We start from the raw sequence: 17,584 nt of genomic DNA, 5'->3' as shown, positions 1-17,584 counted from the left end.
TAGAACTTTGGGTTTTGTCATCTGCAGCTTGATCTTAGACTTGAGGGAGGACTGGTCAAGGTGTTCACCATCTTTTCACAAAAGATCTCCTGCCCTGTACATCTACTGCCCTATATGATTTTGTATCCAAACTGAAGTAGATGGAGGCTTTGCTTTGCTTTTTTTTTTTTTTTTTCTTTTTCCCAATCCTGTGTTGTGGGAGTTTGTTTGTTTCTTTTTTTTTTTTTTTCAAACACCTCAGGTGTTTGCTATCACGAGTGTAAGATTTGCTAGTTATTGTCTTCAGGGGAAATTACTTTGTATTCTTCAGTGCAGAATTATTTGATTAATTAGTCTTTGCTGCTTAAGAGTTACTGTGCACAGCCCTGTAATGCCTGTCTTCATGTGTGTGTCCACCTGTATCATGCATCCCCACCCCTTTTAGCATCAACAGTAAGTAGCCTGAGGGACAGAGGGGGTGTCCAGGTATCATTCTGTTGTGAACTGAATCTTTCTATGGTCTGATCTGGGAGGGTTCAGAACAGCTCTGAACCCCTGAACCAGGGGTTTTGCAGCTACAGACCCAAGTTAATAAGCCCTGCTTAGCGTGGACAGAACTGACTTGCAGCAATGCTTGTTAGCTCACATGCAGCATGTCATTAATAGCGGCTGCACAGTTTGTTTAGAGCTGCCTTGTGTTCACCTCTTTGGGTAGAATGAACTTTTTCTGTTTCTGGAATGCTATGTAGACATGTCACAAATCTGATGGAGGGAGGAAGGGCTGTAGATTTGATTTGTGGCTAAAATCAGGGCAGTGAGCTGTGTAACACTTCCCTGTGCTGTAATAGGTTTGTGTCCACAGGTTGGGAGTTGGAGTATGTTCCTTGGTAGGATAAGGAGATGCAGGCTCATAACTGAGGGGTTAGGTGGGCGATCTAAATGGTATATGAAACACTGCAGCCTGGGCTGTCTGGCCATTACGGATTTATATTTCATAAATGAAGTTTGATCTTACTTGATACCTTTCTAATACTTGAGCTATTTGCTATTTAGAGGTTTTCTGTAAAGGTCTTTAGTGGCATGTATTAAATTCAAAACTTCTCATTCTGGAAAGTCATTCCTTCTTATAAATTTTAATTTTAAAGGTGACAGAGTCCTTCAGATCATTCTCTGGTGGAAGAGTCACTGCTGTTTGGTAGTGCTAATTGCACTGCTGTATTACATTTCAAAAACCTTCATCATGGTCACGAAATTAACTTTTTTTTTTTTTTTACAGTGTGTTTATCCTGCAGCTTAAATGCTGAGACAGCACCTTGGCTTATTTCCCAAAAGCTTGTTCAGAAACCAGCAGCAGCCTTATCCTCTTTTCTTTAACATCATTTGCTTTGCAAGTGATGCAGCTTGTTCTGCAGAGTAGATATCTGCACTGAAACACTCCCTTGCAGTCTGCACTAGGGAGAAATGGAGCTGCACATTCAACAGAAATCAATGTTGCAGCAAGGTTATAGCATATAGAAATGAAAGTATTTCATCAGGCAAAATAGAGAGGTTCGAAAGCTACTTTCAGCTACTGAATTTATGCCTCTATCTTTCCTTCTAGAAAGATGTGGATACTTTGCCCCGTCTCCAACGTCTCTTCCTCAGCTTCAACAATATATCTAGGTAAGGGAAATACCATTTGTTTCCTATCAGTAATTTAAAGTGTCCTATTGGAGCTGTATTTCATTAAAATTTAAATTCAGACACTCTGAATGCAGATACTTTTTTTTTTTTCCCCCTAACATATCAGATAGCATAATCAAGCCATTATGTATTTTCTACTTTAAACATAAAAATTCTCAAAACCCTTTGCATTTAAATGTAGTTGTACTATAAGTATTCTACCAAGAAACTTATATTTTTTTATTTAAAAATTATACTGTTTACAAAGATGACCAAAATTAAAAATAGTTTTGTAAATGTGTTGTTTTCCTGTTAAACTACGTATCTGTTAAAGCAACATTACACAAGGTACATATTATATTTAACATACAATCACTGTATTTATAGAGTTACACAAACTGCTGAGTCAGATTCTGCTTACAATGATTGGATTATTTCATGCTTGTGTTTTACTTGTCCATATATTAATAAAGTCTGAAAGATATATTCATTCAAGCCAGACAGCAGAAGCAGAATAGCTCAACTTTCAAAGCAGGGCTTCTACAGTTTCGAGTTATTAAGTGCATTTTGTTATAAATAGATAGAAATGTTTGTCTCCTATGCTTTATCCATATCCATGCATTTTTGGAGTCTGCTTTTATACTGGTTCCAATATTTAAAAAAGAAAAAAAAAAAAGTGCCTGCATTATCTTCAGTGTGGTGTGTCCTTTTTTTTTTTTTCATCTCTTAATCACCACGAGCCTTCTTTGCTTAGAATCAAATAATTTAATGTGGGATAGGGGAAAGATGCTTCATGTTCTAATTACTGACAATACTGTACTGTTCTTGTGGTATCTGCGTTCTCTGTAAAATGTTATACTTACTATGAGCTTTTGTTGTAATAGGTGCTTGAATATTTTAAGTTGACCTGCATTATGGCTTTTGCAGACAGCTCCAACCTACTTGTCTGTGTTCCTTAGGTTCTTAAAGTACCAGCGCAGTAGATCTCCTTAAATACTGACAGGTATTAAACATTTAAAAATCAGAGATGAACTGCAGTAATCTTTAATATGCACTTCCTTTAATTAATCTGCTAGAGAAAGGGTTAGCATTTTGCCTCTTTGAATAATTTCCAGAATTGATAAATGCCTTTTGTTTCTGCTTTTCTAAAAAATGCCTTAGCTTGGCAAGAACAATGAGGGGACTGCAGTAGCTGGCTCCCTTGCCATCAGGGAGCGTCACTGCAGTCAGTGGAATTTCTGTGTCTTTTTACATACTTGGTATGTTTTGTGTAGCTTTCTGACTCCTTTCTCAGGTTGTTTTATGCAAGCTCATGTTATTTTAACGGTCTTCAAAGAAGAAAAAATGTCTCTGTGAGGTTTTTAAAGTAGATTACTCAAACTTTACGTAATTGGTAGCTTGCTTCTTGGTACTTAATCACGATTGCAGTCATTTATTCATTGGGGCTGCAGTTGAACTATTGATAGATCTAGTCTTAGTTTTCATGTAAGCCAGAAATAATTATTTAGAACATTCATGCAAATATATAATTTGGTTTTAATTTGTAGTTGGAATAGGTATAAAAATAAAATCTTAATGTCAAACAAAAGACATTGCTCTTCTATAAATTTGTATACATATGTGGGTAGGTAGGTGGGTGGATCAGTTTAACTCTTTATTTACCAGATATGATTTTCAACACAAAATTTCTTTTAATGATAACATTTAGCTTGGGTTTTCTGAAATAATAACCTTCTACTGCATATAGCTGTTTTGAAGGCCAATAAACCCCATTAATTCTTGATTTTGAGTTATGTAGTAGATAAGTCTTCTAACAGGAAAATGAATACAGAAGTATACTCTTGATGCAAGTTCTGATACTTGGCTTCATACTGTCTGAGCTGACAGAAGAAGCTGTATGCAACCATAATACTAGTGAATTGATGTGCTACATCTGATCATTCCTACAGACTTTTAAAATGATTTTGTGTGGTTTTATGAATCACTTACCTGGGTTTACTGTGTGCCATATGGTAATTTTAAAAATTATTTCTCCTAGAAACAGCTGTGTCTATACAGCTGACTTTTCTTTTGGACAATGAAATTGATACCAGATACTCTAATTTATCTGTAGTTGCATAGCTAAAACCTGCAAAAGTATATTGCCAAAACCTGGTTATATTTATATTACAGGTTCATTAAAATATTTTATTAGTGATCATTTGAAAAAAAAAAAAGTAGCATTTTTGGGGAAACGCTCCCATGGAAAGTTTTGCTGCTTCCTATTTTTATATGTCAGCAAAAATCCTTGAGTCTTAAATTGATATATACTGACATATATGAATTAATATTTCAGTAAAAGATTTGGGAATGCCTCTTTAAAATTGTCACTATTTAAGGCATGAGAATCTATCATGGATTTAATCACTGACGTTCTTTTTCCCTTATGCTTCAGAGGAGGCCTCAGAATGCTGCTGCTTCCTGCAGAGCCTTTAGTAAAAAAGGACGTATTAGAAGTCCTACTTCTGGTTTCAACCCAAAAATATTTAACAGTTACAAACTGAAGATGTTCATACCTGATGGCTGAAAGTTTTATATACATATATATAAAACTAGTTAGAAAGAAAGGGGAGAAATCCCATTTTCAACTTGTCATGTGATACTGCAGAGATTACAGAAACTATTTTCTTCAAGAAAGAGATGCCACTGAGATTCAGAAAGAGGGTTATTGCTCATATTTCAAAATATGAAACCAGGGAAGACCATTTTTGAATCTTGGAAACAAAATGCGTATTTTCACTGTTACGCTGCTGTCCAGGTCAGTGCTACGTTGGCTATTTCATTTAGTAAGGCACGTTGTCTAGCCACATGGAAACAGTTGGATACCACCTCAAAGGACATGTAATTGTTGTTCTTCATTTGGTTGCTGAATTGAAAACCTGAGAGAAGGAATCTTCTTAGCCCAATAAAAGTAAGAAAATATCTTTTTTTTTTTTCTCATCAGACTGAAGATTTTATAAATATGCTGTTAAATATTTGAACAAAAGTAGTACGAGGGGAATGAAAGGTTGACTGTGGTAGCATCTGTTTTCATCAGTAGTTTAGAGGTTAGAAACCTGGGGAAACCCAAGTTTTCTTCTTTGACTGAATGTTTTTTGAACATACAGTTCTGTGTTGGGTATTCTGTCAGACTACAGCAAGTATGTTGCCTACCTTCTCTTCTCCAGAGCTTTTTCCCCTTTATGGAACATGCTGTAAAAAAATCATTAATGCAAGTGTATAGAGAAGGAACAACTGTCTTCCTAAGTAACAGAGGACAAGTGTTCCTGTGTTCTATTCTTGCCTGTGTGAATGCGTGTCACTGGTTGAGATTACACCACTCCAGAATTCTCTGCTGCTTAGTAATTGCCACGTTCTCGCATGAGGCAGGAGAAGTGGGTTTGCATCCCCTCCGGCAGAGGGCAGAATTGGATCCAGGACTCTGAAAATGCATGCAAGATGCGAAACTGATCTATTCTGGAAAGGTTTCCAGGAAACACTTTTTAGTAAATGAGCCCAAATTCACAGCTCATTTCTGTGTTGCTGAAACTACCATTTTAGCAAAGATAAATTCACCTAGGAAGAAAGGAGGACGGGGAAGTAGAGGTGGTTGCCAGTGTTTGGTAGGACTCCTGCAGGAGAAGGTCTTTTGGAAAGAGAAGCAGACATTCCACTCAAGAAGATTGACTGAGGCAGTCTGAAACAGCATCATCCACAGCTGCTTTGAATTTCACGAGCAGGTTAGACTCCTTTGTGGTGAACAGAGGCTAGAGAGAGCACTGAGACATGGCCTCTGATTCCTGTAGGGTGGTCACCACTTGGCTCTGTCACAGCAGCCTGCGTGCTGAGAAGCAGACAGAAGCTTGCTTGTAAAGTATGCAGTCTGTTTGGTAAGTGTATTACGTTAAAGCTTTGCTTGGCTTAGGTTTGGGATGCCAGTGTGGCAAGTGCAGTGTATTAAGTTTTCGACATTGAATTCTGAAAGCTCTGTTCTTCATAGGCGTGTGCAAAGATGTGAAAACATAGCTATTTTGCACTGCTGTTTTACTCTTAAAATTGAGCTGCTAATAGGGCAGCTAAAAGCAGCATAAAGCAAGCACATCTGTTTTAGGTCCGGAATTAATGTTCTGGTATGCTGAGGCACTGAGAATTTCAAAGCACAGCAGCACGTGTAAGTAAGTGGAAGGTCTTGAACACACTAACAAACATTGAAGTTTTCTGTCATTTCCTGAAGACCTTGGTTTTATTAAAAATCTGTAAATCATATGTAATGGCAGAAGTACTGTTTGGTTAAATGTTTAGTGGGAAGTGTTTGGAGTAAATAGATTTAATACTTTTAATAAGTACATTTACATTATTTGAAACTAATTTTGAAGACCAAAAAAATTTCATATTTGTCAAGCAAAATCTATTCTGGTCCAATAGAAATTAAGTTATTTTTTCTTATTCTAACATGTTTACAAGTTTGCTTCACTAACTTCTGTGTCATTTGGGAAGATTATCTTTTTATCTTCAGGACATATGGAGTATATATATTTTAAGTAATATGTCAGCCCAATCTTCCAAAAATGTGGTTACGCAAGCTGTTTTATGGAAAGGAAACAGAAAATGATAATCAAACCTGTTGTCTTAACCACATGTACAAAACACCTAATTCTTCAGATATGCTAAGGACCTTCACTGACTTGGAATCTGTACGGAGTTCATTTTCCATCAGTTCTTATGTTCTTTTAATATACTAAGCAAAAAAGCAGTAGAGTCTTCGGCTTCACTCTCCTTTTTCTGCTGCATCCATTTGGTACATAGTGTAAGAGTTGCTTGTCTGCTGTACTAATTGCATGGGGGGGGGGGTGAGATTTTTTTTTTTTTTTTTTTTAATTGGGTGATTTCTTTCCTCCTGCTAGCTACTACTTATGCTAGCTTACTCCTACCTTAGCCAAGGCTTTCTTATGCTGGTTGAGACTGATTGCTATTTCGTTATGCTACTTTTATATTTTATCTGTATTTCTTTTTGGTGCTGTTGCAGAAATTGTTTTATCTTATTCTTAGAATCTTTCAGGGACATCTTATTTTAAAATTCTGATAGATCTGAAGCCCTTTGCAACTGAATGTTAGTCCTACACAGATTATTGTATGCTATTTTGAAAGTCAAGTGATACCAATGTTAATGCACTTGCCGCTTTATTCAATGAGTCTTTAATAAGAACACTTGTACTGCATACGATTTCTGATCCCTAAGTTCAGGGCATACTTAGGGTTGGTATCCATCCAAGTACTAGTGGAGGAAGACTTTTCCTGCTGCCAAGAGTGAGAACTATAACTAGCTGATGTAATCAGTAAGATAAAAAAAGGCCATAATTCCATATTTTCCACTTTAGGAATGGTTTCTTATTTCAGAGTGTCATTAAATATTTGTTTATCTAGTAAAGTAATCCTCTGTTTATATTTTTCTGTGATCATCATTGATTCCTTTGTAATTTTCAGGGGTTTTTTGGAAACTTCATTCACAAAAGTACCAAGTCAAATTATTTCATATTTTCCACTTCAACTTAATTACCTACATAACACAGACTCAACTTTTAAAGATTGTAGCGCATAAGAATGGGTGCACAGTTGTACACTTACACACTGTAATCAATTTCTTAAAAGGCATTGGGAAGTCATTTTACTTACTTCTATAACTGTTCAGCTTTTTTTGAAATCCAGTTAAATAGTTCTCTGTTGTTTAAAAATACTATTTATCTGAGTCAGCTGCATTCTTTCCACATTCCATCTTCAATGAAAAGAATATGATAGAGGCTGTACATCTCTAAATAAATTTTACATAGGCCAGTTATTTTTGTCAGGAAACCAAATCAGATGTTGTCCAAAAAGCCAACTTGTTGGTGTTTGTAGACTGAACTCAGAACAATAGACAGATCTGTTTTGAAGATAATACGACGCTTTTGTAATTGTTTTTCTTCTGATGTTTAATGATGTTGCAAACACCCAGGATCATTCTGTGGTATTTGTGATTGGCTTTTTTCTTGTATTTTCCATGGTTTTCATGCTGGCTTTGAGGGCAAATACACCTTATATTATCTTTTTGGAATAGAAGTTGATGTGTAACCTGTTTTAGGGTGGGGGTTTTCTAGGTGAAACTATACACCAATAGTTAACGCGTTCTCCTTATTCTGCATTTCTTATCTGTATGCGAAGAGATTAAAAAGTTTAACAGCAGCAGCTGTTGGTATTTCAAAATAATTTATCATCTTTACAATATTGATGGGTGAGGTTTTTTCAGTACAGGTAAATATTAATGTATTATCCTTAAGAAATAAAGTCTTCCATCTCAAAATTATTCCTACTCTATGACATTAAAACTTTAAACTTTTTTGGTTGCAGTTTTGAGGATATTCTGTGCCTTGCTGATTCCTCATCTTTGTCAGATATCACCCTTGATGGCAATCCAATAGCTCAGGAGACATGGTACAAACACACTGTTCTCCATCATATGATGCAGCTCCGACAGCTAGATATGAAGAGAATCACAGTAAGAAATTTCTGTTTTTGTCAAACTTACTAGATCCTTAAATTCAGAAGTAAAATGCAGGGGTTTCTGTGTATATATGTATATTAAAAATACCACCATATTTTCTTAATTTATATAAAAATAAATGGTCTGTACATGGTCCCTACAATATTTAAAACATTAACATTTTTTTCTTTTGTTCAGTATTATGTAATGGTGTGCTTTCTTACTTCATTTTAAGATGTTTATTTTTAAGTGCTTAAACTTTTCATTAGTAAATTACCATGTGACACGAGAGAATCTGCAAAGCTCTTGGTTAGAACTTTTTCAACACAGTCTTTCCTGGTTTGCTGTATAGCTGAAAAGGAACAGCATATTACTTCCAAAGGAATAGTCTGTTTGCCCTAAAATTGGTGTTGCTAGTATCTTCTTTGATTTAGAGATCTTGCTGCTTTCTTTAGTCTTCCTCCTAAGGAAACCTGGTGATCACACAGTTTCTGTGTCTGTTTGTGTTTCTCCCCGCCTTACCTAACCCGCTCTCCCCATTCATTGCCAGTTTTGTTGCTCAAGTTCAAGTAAACTTGATAATGAAAAGAGGACTTGCAGACAACTGAGTCTCCTGCAGGCTTCTTGAAAATAAACTGTAAGGTAGAGGTTGAAGGACAATCACTGGGGCCTTCCCATTAAGTCAACTATTTTATCTCCTAATATAGTAATAGCCATGCTAATTCTTCTGTGTCTAATCAAAATTGATGTATAAACATGACCTTCCTACAAGAAAAATCCATCCAACAGCAAGGTAACAAATAGAATATGCTTTACAAGCAACAGTGTTGCAGTGTTATCTTTTTTGACCAGGTGCTGATAGTAAATCTTATCTTAAATGCTCATTTGCTTTGTACAAAGGCTGAACTACATTATAAATTGCACCTGCTTGTTTTACCATTTATCCTGTTGGCCTGTAGCCAATCCAACATGAGTATAAAATAGAGCCAATTATGATGTAAAATATAACATGTATGTGGAAAACATTAATTTTAAATATAAAGTGCTTTGGGACATGAGAATTTTACTCCCAGCATCAAAAATACTAAATACTTGTTTGTTCATAGGTATTCTGTGGGTTGGTTTGGGAGGTTTTGTGCATTTATACTGACTACTTGCTAATCGAATACTGAATACTCAATTGCTTTGCTTTTAAAAAGATAACTTTCTCAGTATTATTTCAGCAACTTGAGTCACATAAAGAAAATATCTCTCCCTCCCCTGCCCCTTCCTGAGAGTAGAGGGATCCTGGTAGAGCTCTCAGTGATGGGAAAAACTGTAGAAAGAGCTCAAACTACTTTTTAGACTCTGTGGGATCTGTATGGGGAAAAAGCTGTTAGAAATGCACAGCCATGGGAAAAACTTAATCTGGGTTCACACCTTGTTAAACATCAGAGAATCAGCTACGAGACAAAAAACCCATAGAAAGCCAGGCTTCAGCAGTTGTGCTGCTCATAAATCTGCTTGTAAAAAGAATGTGTTTTGCATTCTTTTTATTTGCCTCCTGATTTTCGAGCCTTGAGAACTTTTTTTAACATTTTCTACATGTAGAGGGTGCTGTATGTTTTCTCCAATAAAAACTGTGTTACCTAGATAATCGTATGACTTAAGAAACTGTGATTTAAGAAAAATAACAAGTACCATGATACTTGTGCCAAACCCAGCTATTCTGCCTACTGATGCAACGTGCTGCTGCCGTCGGCTGTAAGGGTAAATGTAAGTTGGGGGGGAATCGAAGTACAGTATTGGGTATATGCTTTTTCTCACTGGATTAGTATACCTAAATTCTAATTACATCTCTAAGATCTTTTCTTCTTTAGTCTGAAGAGCATCCAGACCATTTTAAACTTAAGTGTTGCTTTGTCTTGTAAAGAACTGAGGGTTGGACCAGGATATTGGCTTTTTCTGACTAGGAATTCTTCACTAACCTGTTGAGAAGCTCTACTGTTCGAGAACTGGGTTTTACACAGTAGTTACTTCTGCGTTTCACTTTTCTTTTACTTGCTAGCTTCACTGGGATGAGAAAATTAGTTCAAGAAAGAATAAAATCTGAAGGTTATATTCAAAAGTTTGTAAGAGACTTTTAAGCTTTATTCATATTGGTTTTCAAGAAGACACATGCTCTCTGGAGTCAGGCCTTTTCTGTAGGATTCTCTGGAGAAAAAGTCTCATGGTAACTGCCTCTGCCTTAGGGAACTACTCTTCAGAAACATAGCTGCTGTGAAAATCAAATACTTGGAATAAAACTTTTTTGCATTGTAACTGTTCTAATATTTCCTAAGTCGGGTCAGATTTCCCTTTTTTCAAGGGATTGCATCGTATTATGACAACTTTTAAGCCCTGACCCATGAGGAAGTTGGTGTTTTATAAGGCCGTCTCATTCCTAAGCTGTTTTTGAATGTAAGGTTTAAGTTCTTAAACCACTGAGGCATGGACCTGGTGGACGCGTAATTCAGTGGAGGTTAGTCACCTGTAACGAGTTTCCCTGTAAGACTGTAAACACTCATTGTCCACTCTAGAAGACAATTTTCATCTGAAAACCCCACCCACTTCTGATGCTTTAGATACACAATACACTCAACGAAAATCTCTTACTTTCTCAAACTTTGAGAGATCCATCTAGAGGCTTAAAGAGCAGGGAGGAGGCTGAATTATCACTGTCACCTGTGTTAGCCATCAGTAAATGTAATGGTGACACCTTTAGTCCACCTTAGTTGTGCGGTAATGTGACTTGACTTATAGCTTATGTGAAATTGTAGTTGTTACAGTCAAAGGAAGCTCAGGTTGCATATGTAGGCATTGACATTGCTTGGTTACTGTACTATAATTGTTGTTCCTGGGCGTTGAAGCATTTTTTAATACCTTTTGTAGTTTGAATATTTGCAAAGGCGGACCTAGTCAGTGGCACTTACAGTTTAGCTGTGACCTATCTTTTTCCTCCTGTCTTTGTAACAGTAAGCAGATACTGTCTGCAGACATAATAAAATATTAAAATATGAATGAAATGTGTACATATTCCTTACTGAGAAATTATTCAACTAGGAACACTAGCTATCCATCACTTCAGAGACATTTTCTCAACAGGATTTGCTAAGTGTATATATAAAGTGTGTATATACGTAGAATATATAGTGTACATACATATATATTTTTTTTATGTGCTGTGATTCCCAAATTGAAAGACAAGCTGCATCTTTTTAACAGTAAAACTTTGCTTCTTTTCTTTGAGGTTTTAGATGTTTTGGATGCTTAAAGTAAGAGAGCCGTGTTTGGTTTTTGGTTATTTGCTTAGACATTTCTCTGCTGGTCACAGAGTAGATTCTACTGCTTTGTCCAGAATGGAATTTTTTTATCAATTTCATCACAATCGTGGAGTGCTCTGTTTTGGTGGTTTTTTTTTTAGGGAAGGATCCCTGACTTTTTTTCCTTTTTTTCCTTTCCCTTTGAAAATAAGATACTTCAGGAACTTCTTGAGTCATTCTTGCGGATCTAAATCCTCTCTCCTAAATCGGGTCTTGCAAAAATATACTAAATTAATACTAAAAGTAAAAATGGAGATAGATCTCATTGCCAAATATCCCTTAAAGAACGATTCATCAAAAATTTTCTGCTTGTTACTTACCATGGCTATATTTATGCTAGAACCATCTTTACATTCTTACTTCATTCCTGTGTAAAATCAGTGTCTGTGCGATACATAGCAAAAAGTAGTCTGCCTTCTGCAAGTGTAAGTGAGCTGAATTTTGTGTATTTTAAATGTAAGTATATTTTAAGGTTAAAAGTATATTCCAGGCCATTCTCCATGTTCTCCTTTTATTTTTTTTGTCATTACCTAAAGTAGTTTATATCAATACACTGTAGCTGTTTATAATCTACAGTAAAATTATTTGATAATTTTAAAGTAGGTGTACTATGGAAATAAAATGCTGCATTCCTTGTGTGCTAATTTAGGATCTTGTTCTGTGACTTAAATGCTGTCATTTGTTGAAAACATGTTTGATTAAAAGCAGAGCAGTAGTGAGGAACAATACATGCATTCCACTGCGGTCTCTTTAGGATCCTTCTCAGGTCTTGCTGGATGTTAACCTCTTTGAAAGCCATAATGATTGAATGCCATAACGACAGTTTTGGCCAAAATCTGTGGTGTTGCACTTAGGGTAGTGCTGGAAGTGCTGCTGTAGCAGCAGGGGGAGCTACCAGCATGCCAATGCCACAGCTCCAGTTCTGTTACAGCTCCCGTGAAAAGCTTTTGTAAGGGTTGTAGTAGCTTTAATCTGCTTTATTCTTCTTGTGTTCTCTCGCTACTGGTGCTTCAGACTGAAAATGGAAACCTGCAGCCTCAAAATCTCATTGCAGAAAGCAAGAACTCTGCTTCTTTAGGAAGCATATTCCTCCCTCTTTTTCTTTCTCTCTCTCTCTTTTTTTTTTTTCTTTTTTTTTCTTTTTGGTGAAGAGGGCTTCTTAGCCATTTAGTAAGCTTTAGATGGGAAGTGGAGAACTTAATAAATGGAGGAAATCTCAATATACAAGAGGACGTCCAAGTCCTTTTGTAATGATCTGGCACTTCAGCCTTCTGGAAAAGCATCCCCTCTTGTCCTGCAAGGTTTGGTTTAAAGGTGAAACAAAGTTATGGACAATGGCAGCAGAATAGCCAGGGGGAACAAAGAAAAAGGGAGATATAAATAATTTCAAAAGAGCTGTAGCTAAAAGAGAAGAAGGGGTGATAGTAAAAACTGTATTGAAAGGTTATTAAGGTCTTTGTTTTATAACTGTAGATTTTGTGGGGCTTGGCAGGGGGTGTTGTGTTCTTCAAGACTGGTGTAAGATTAATCAAGAAATGTGTATGGATTTGATTTCCATAAAAAGTAGATTTGGCCCTTGATCTTTATTCAGATGTTTTCTCTATCATTCTGCCTTTATGAAAACTAAGTAAAACTAGGATATATTTTCTTTTTAGGCTGAGATAATTTCTTTTTTAAAAGAAATAGTATTTTTTAAATGGCAATAACGAGGATAAACTCTCTTGTTCAAGAAAAGAGTCTTACTCAGTTAATAAAAAACTCTTGTTAGAACGTTGTTTTCATTTTTTGTATACTGGACTGACTTCAGTGAGAGCAGTAGACCTTCATGTATGGAAGACTGTCATAAAGTATGCATTTGGACTGGATAAAGAGAAGGCTTTGAGGTGGAAGACAGAGTAAGAAGGGATATTTGTGTAAGCTGAGAAAAAACTGAATTAGGGAACTTTGTGAATGTTTGCCTTAAAGCTTGAGGAAACCCCAACCTTAAGTTGTTTTGAAAGGAATAAAATTAATGAGGACTAATTTCTATAGATTAGTGTCATTTTGTTCTCTAATTCTTGCTTCCCCAGTGCGAAACACAACAATACCTCATTTAGTTTGGAGCGGAGTCTATGACAACTGGCCAGCTGTTTTTTGCCAAATAGAATGGATAATTCCTGCTTCCTCTCCCTTGGTGGGAAAACTAGTTGACGTTTCTCTTCTTTCGGCATACCGATTTTATATAATCAAACTTCTAGGGAACAAAAACGTTAATTTGAGACATCTAAATGTACTTTAAGCTATTTAATAGTATGTTCAATGTGTTGAAAAGTCATTAGAGAAGATTAAGCCACTGAAATTGTAAAAAGCTTGTTTCTTTAGGAAGCCAAGTTAAAAAAGCATAAATACAACGTCAAATGAAGAAATTTAATTAGAAAATTGAAAAAACCCCAAACAACTCTAACCCACTTTCTATAGAGAGGTATCACTAATGTAGTTTGTTACTGTTTCTATTAAACTTCAGGTTTTTTTCAGTAAACACAACCTCAGTACATTTGGGATAAACAGCTGTCTTGAGAATCCTGTTTGTAGTTCTTAACATTTTGAATCATATCTTGAGGAATAGTACTTTTTTTTTAATTGCTAGATATTCATATTTGTGGCATATACCTGCTTGGGGTTTATTTCATTATTTTCATAGCCTCACCCTGAACCCTCCCATTCAGGTATTGGGTTTCATTCTGTGGTATTTGATTGTATTGGGATCTTGAAGGCCTTCTGTATCTTTGTGTGGTTTTATTTAATTGTGTATTTATTGTTGATTCTCCTTTAATATGGACTAGGGACTTTTTGAGGTCTCTTCTGACTGGATTATTCTGTAGTTCTCTGACACCAGCCCCTTGGTAATCCTCTGTTTAGGAAGAACTGAAAACCCCAGTAGCTGAGGAGGCTGCCAACAAGACTTCACCCTGAAAAGGCCAGAAGTTGCATTCAGAACAGCAACAACTACAAAAAGTTAGGCTTTCCAGTTAGTGTTCCAGGGAAATTCTTGCATACAGTTGGGTTAGAGAAGCTTACTCTGTCCAAAGCCTCATGCCTTAATCTGCATTAAGGTATTCCTCTTGTTTAATATATGCATAAGAGGTTAAAGTCACGGAGGAACAGGTTGGAAGTGTGTTGTTTAATCACCTCTCAGATTGATGTCAAAATCCGTGGTATGTCAATGGGTTTCAGGAGGACTGTACACAGATAAGTCCACTATGTGAACCGAACGTCTTACACTTTGGAAATTATTGTCTTAAAAGCATAATAGCAATGCTAAGTGGAAAGTTCCTGTTTTGTTTTATCTTCCAGTAAGCCTTTACCCACGTGCTTAGGGGTTCTTATAATGCTCTCAACATGGCATGTTTTATTTATATAGAGATTTTGACATATCAATATGTCTTCATGGTTGATGATATTTTCTGCTCGTTTTTGTTTGTTAATTTTCTTAACACATAACTTTCTGGAAAGTGAAAGTGAAAAGGTTAGGACAGGAGCTTTCTATTTTGAGGGAAATCAAAACACTTTCTGTATGTTCTGGGAAGACACTTTAATAGAAACACCCAAATGGCATGTGAAGTAAATCAAAATAAGTTAAAGTATGCTTCCCAAATATTTGTGTTGGAAGGACTCTACACTTTTTACTTCATAGTGAACATTTCTTTTGTTACTTGGAAAATATATGTTCTAAAAATACTGTGCTGTGAGAATGTTTAGACTTCTGTAAACAGGCAGCATTCAACCTAATATGGGCGTATTGCAGTATTAAATTGCTGTACCAGGAAAACTAAGCATCTTCACTTACATGACTTTCATTATTTAGGAATCAGTGGCTTTCTTCTTGAAACTTCTCCTTGAATAGGTAATAATATTGATGAGAAATAATGTTCATGTGCTATAGTTAACTTTGAAAATACTCTTTTCTTCTCAAGTTCTGTTGCTGATTGAGAAAAGTAAGTCCCTAGAAAAAGTTTATAATGGCGAAAATCAGTCCTGGATTATGATTCGAGCATAAACAGAATTCAGCTCATTTGCTCTGTGTCTTTTCTTACAAAAAATCCTCCTGACTGCAAAAACCACTACAAAGATACAGTGCACTGTTATATTGAAAAATGTTCTTTTTCACTGTCATACTCACCATATCCTTTATACTTTTTCAAAGACCTTTACAAATACTACTTTTAAATAGCATTATCTTCAGTATTTGCATCTGAATAGATATCTATTTCTCGATTTACTTATAATTACCAATTTTATTGGTTTAAATAATATTTAGAAACATTAAAATGTTAAAAAATCCTGTAATTGTATTAAAATTAAAATTTGCATTTCAAATACCAACACAAGAATATATTACTAATTTATCAGTAATATGTTTCAGAACCTGATTAATTCCTCCTTTTATGAAGCTGTTTTTCTCTTTTTTCATCCAGGAAGAAGAAAGACGTATGGCATCTGTTGCAGCAAGGAAAGAGGAAGAAAGGAAGCGTGAAAGCCATAAACAGACCTTGCTTAAGGTATTTTCTGTGGCTGATCTAAGCCTACTGTAAACCAGTTTGCAGCAATAATCTATATCCTAATGGGTTTTGCTGTAGTTCTTGAGTATCCCAACATGCCTCTATGTCTTTAAACGGTTTTTTTTACAGCTTAAGCAGTGCACTCCACAACTGAAACTCTTCAGTCAACTGTGCAAGTTACACTTTAGCAAAAAAGCCTAGTTGAATACATGAGTGTGATATATGTGAAAGGATGGCAAACTTCATTTTCAGAAATCCAGAGATAAAGTAAATCCAGAGTAAAGTAAAGGACTTCTCAATGATTTCAAATTCCTTGAACTTGGTCTCCCCCATTTTCAGGTGAGTGCTCTAACTGCTGCCATGCAGGGTGTTCTGAAGTAGTTTTTCCTTCATTCTTTCCTGTTGAAGTTGTTCCTTTTTGTAGAAAGAGTTAAGCAGTCATCAGAGCTGCAGCTAGACTCCAGTTGTCTTCTTGTTCAGAAGAATGCTTACCTACCAGACCACCTGTCCTGGTTAATGCTTATATACATAAGATGGAATAGCTTTAACAGGGGAGACTGAGGTGCACTCCAGAATACTCTTATGGAGCTGGCTACATTGCTAATAGGAGACCAAAGTTCAAGGATGTAAGAGTATCTTATTACATTTGTTGTGTGAATATTGCCATTTGTCTCCACATCGGTTTTCCTTGGAGGAAAAAAAAAGTGCCTAAAACTTTTTGTCATCCAGTAATGATTGTACAAAGATTCAATTTGGAACACAAACAAACAGAACATTCATGTATGCGTATTGTTAAGTTGCCAGGTAAAGTCATATTTCATGAAAGGGATTAGTCTGAAAGTAATTGCAGGAGGCTGTAAGAAGTGTAGCAAATGTATATAACTCTGAAAAATTAAGAGAGACAAACAGAATGTTAACAGTATATTAAAAGGCTTTTTAAGTATATGAAAAGAAAAACCAAGTAACCTAAATTTGCGAATGGGGGAAAAATAGAATTCCATGTCTAGTGCCTAAGAATATATTTTGAAATCCTGTATATTTGTATCCATGTATGTTTTGATTTTCTATTTAAAAAAAAAAAAACAAAACCCACAAAATAACCCCAAAAACCAATATAACAACGAAGTCTTAGATACGGTCTTTTTTTTTTTTCTTTTCTTTTTTTTAGCAGTGCTGTGGTTTGGTTTTTGTTGTTTGTTGTTTTTTTTTTTTTTTTTTTTTTCCTGGAAGATACTGATGTATTTAAAGTCTCTTCAGGTTTGAAGTTTTTGTGCCAGTTCTTAGTAACATAAAGAAACGGGAAATTAGTAAATAATATTCACACATGGTGTTACTTTAGGCTGTTGAAAAGCTAATTGTGTCTCTGGACTGGAAAAAAAGTAGGTGTTTATTGAAAGCGTTTATTTGTAGTTCATGTTCTTAACCATTGATGCAATGTTTCCTTGTAGGAGAGGGATTGTTTGTCTTGACGGCCGAGATTTCCCAGTGCATTTTGCAAGGGGAAACTTCCTTTAGAAGGGGAAAAAAAA

At 35.7% G+C, this 17,584-nt stretch overlaps 1 protein-coding gene across 1 annotated transcript in view; it reads left to right on the top strand.

The window, feature by feature from the left end:
- Positions 1-17,584, top strand: part of LRRC49 (leucine rich repeat containing 49) — a 51,715-nt gene that overhangs the window by 18,884 nt on the left and 15,247 nt on the right. The window contains exons 9-11 of the mRNA XM_074600679.1: positions 1,580-1,641; positions 8,044-8,191; positions 15,972-16,055. Coding sequence (XP_074456780.1) covers positions 1,580-1,641; positions 8,044-8,191; positions 15,972-16,055 — 294 coding nt within the window. The remainder of the gene's footprint in view (positions 1-1,579; positions 1,642-8,043; positions 8,192-15,971; positions 16,056-17,584) is intronic.

The sequence above is a fragment of the Larus michahellis genome, chromosome 9 (genome assembly GCF_964199755.1).
Source record: "Larus michahellis chromosome 9, bLarMic1.1, whole genome shotgun sequence".
NCBI lineage: Eukaryota > Metazoa > Chordata > Aves > Charadriiformes > Laridae > Larus > Larus michahellis.
This window is presented reverse-complemented; position numbering and strand designations above follow the sequence as displayed.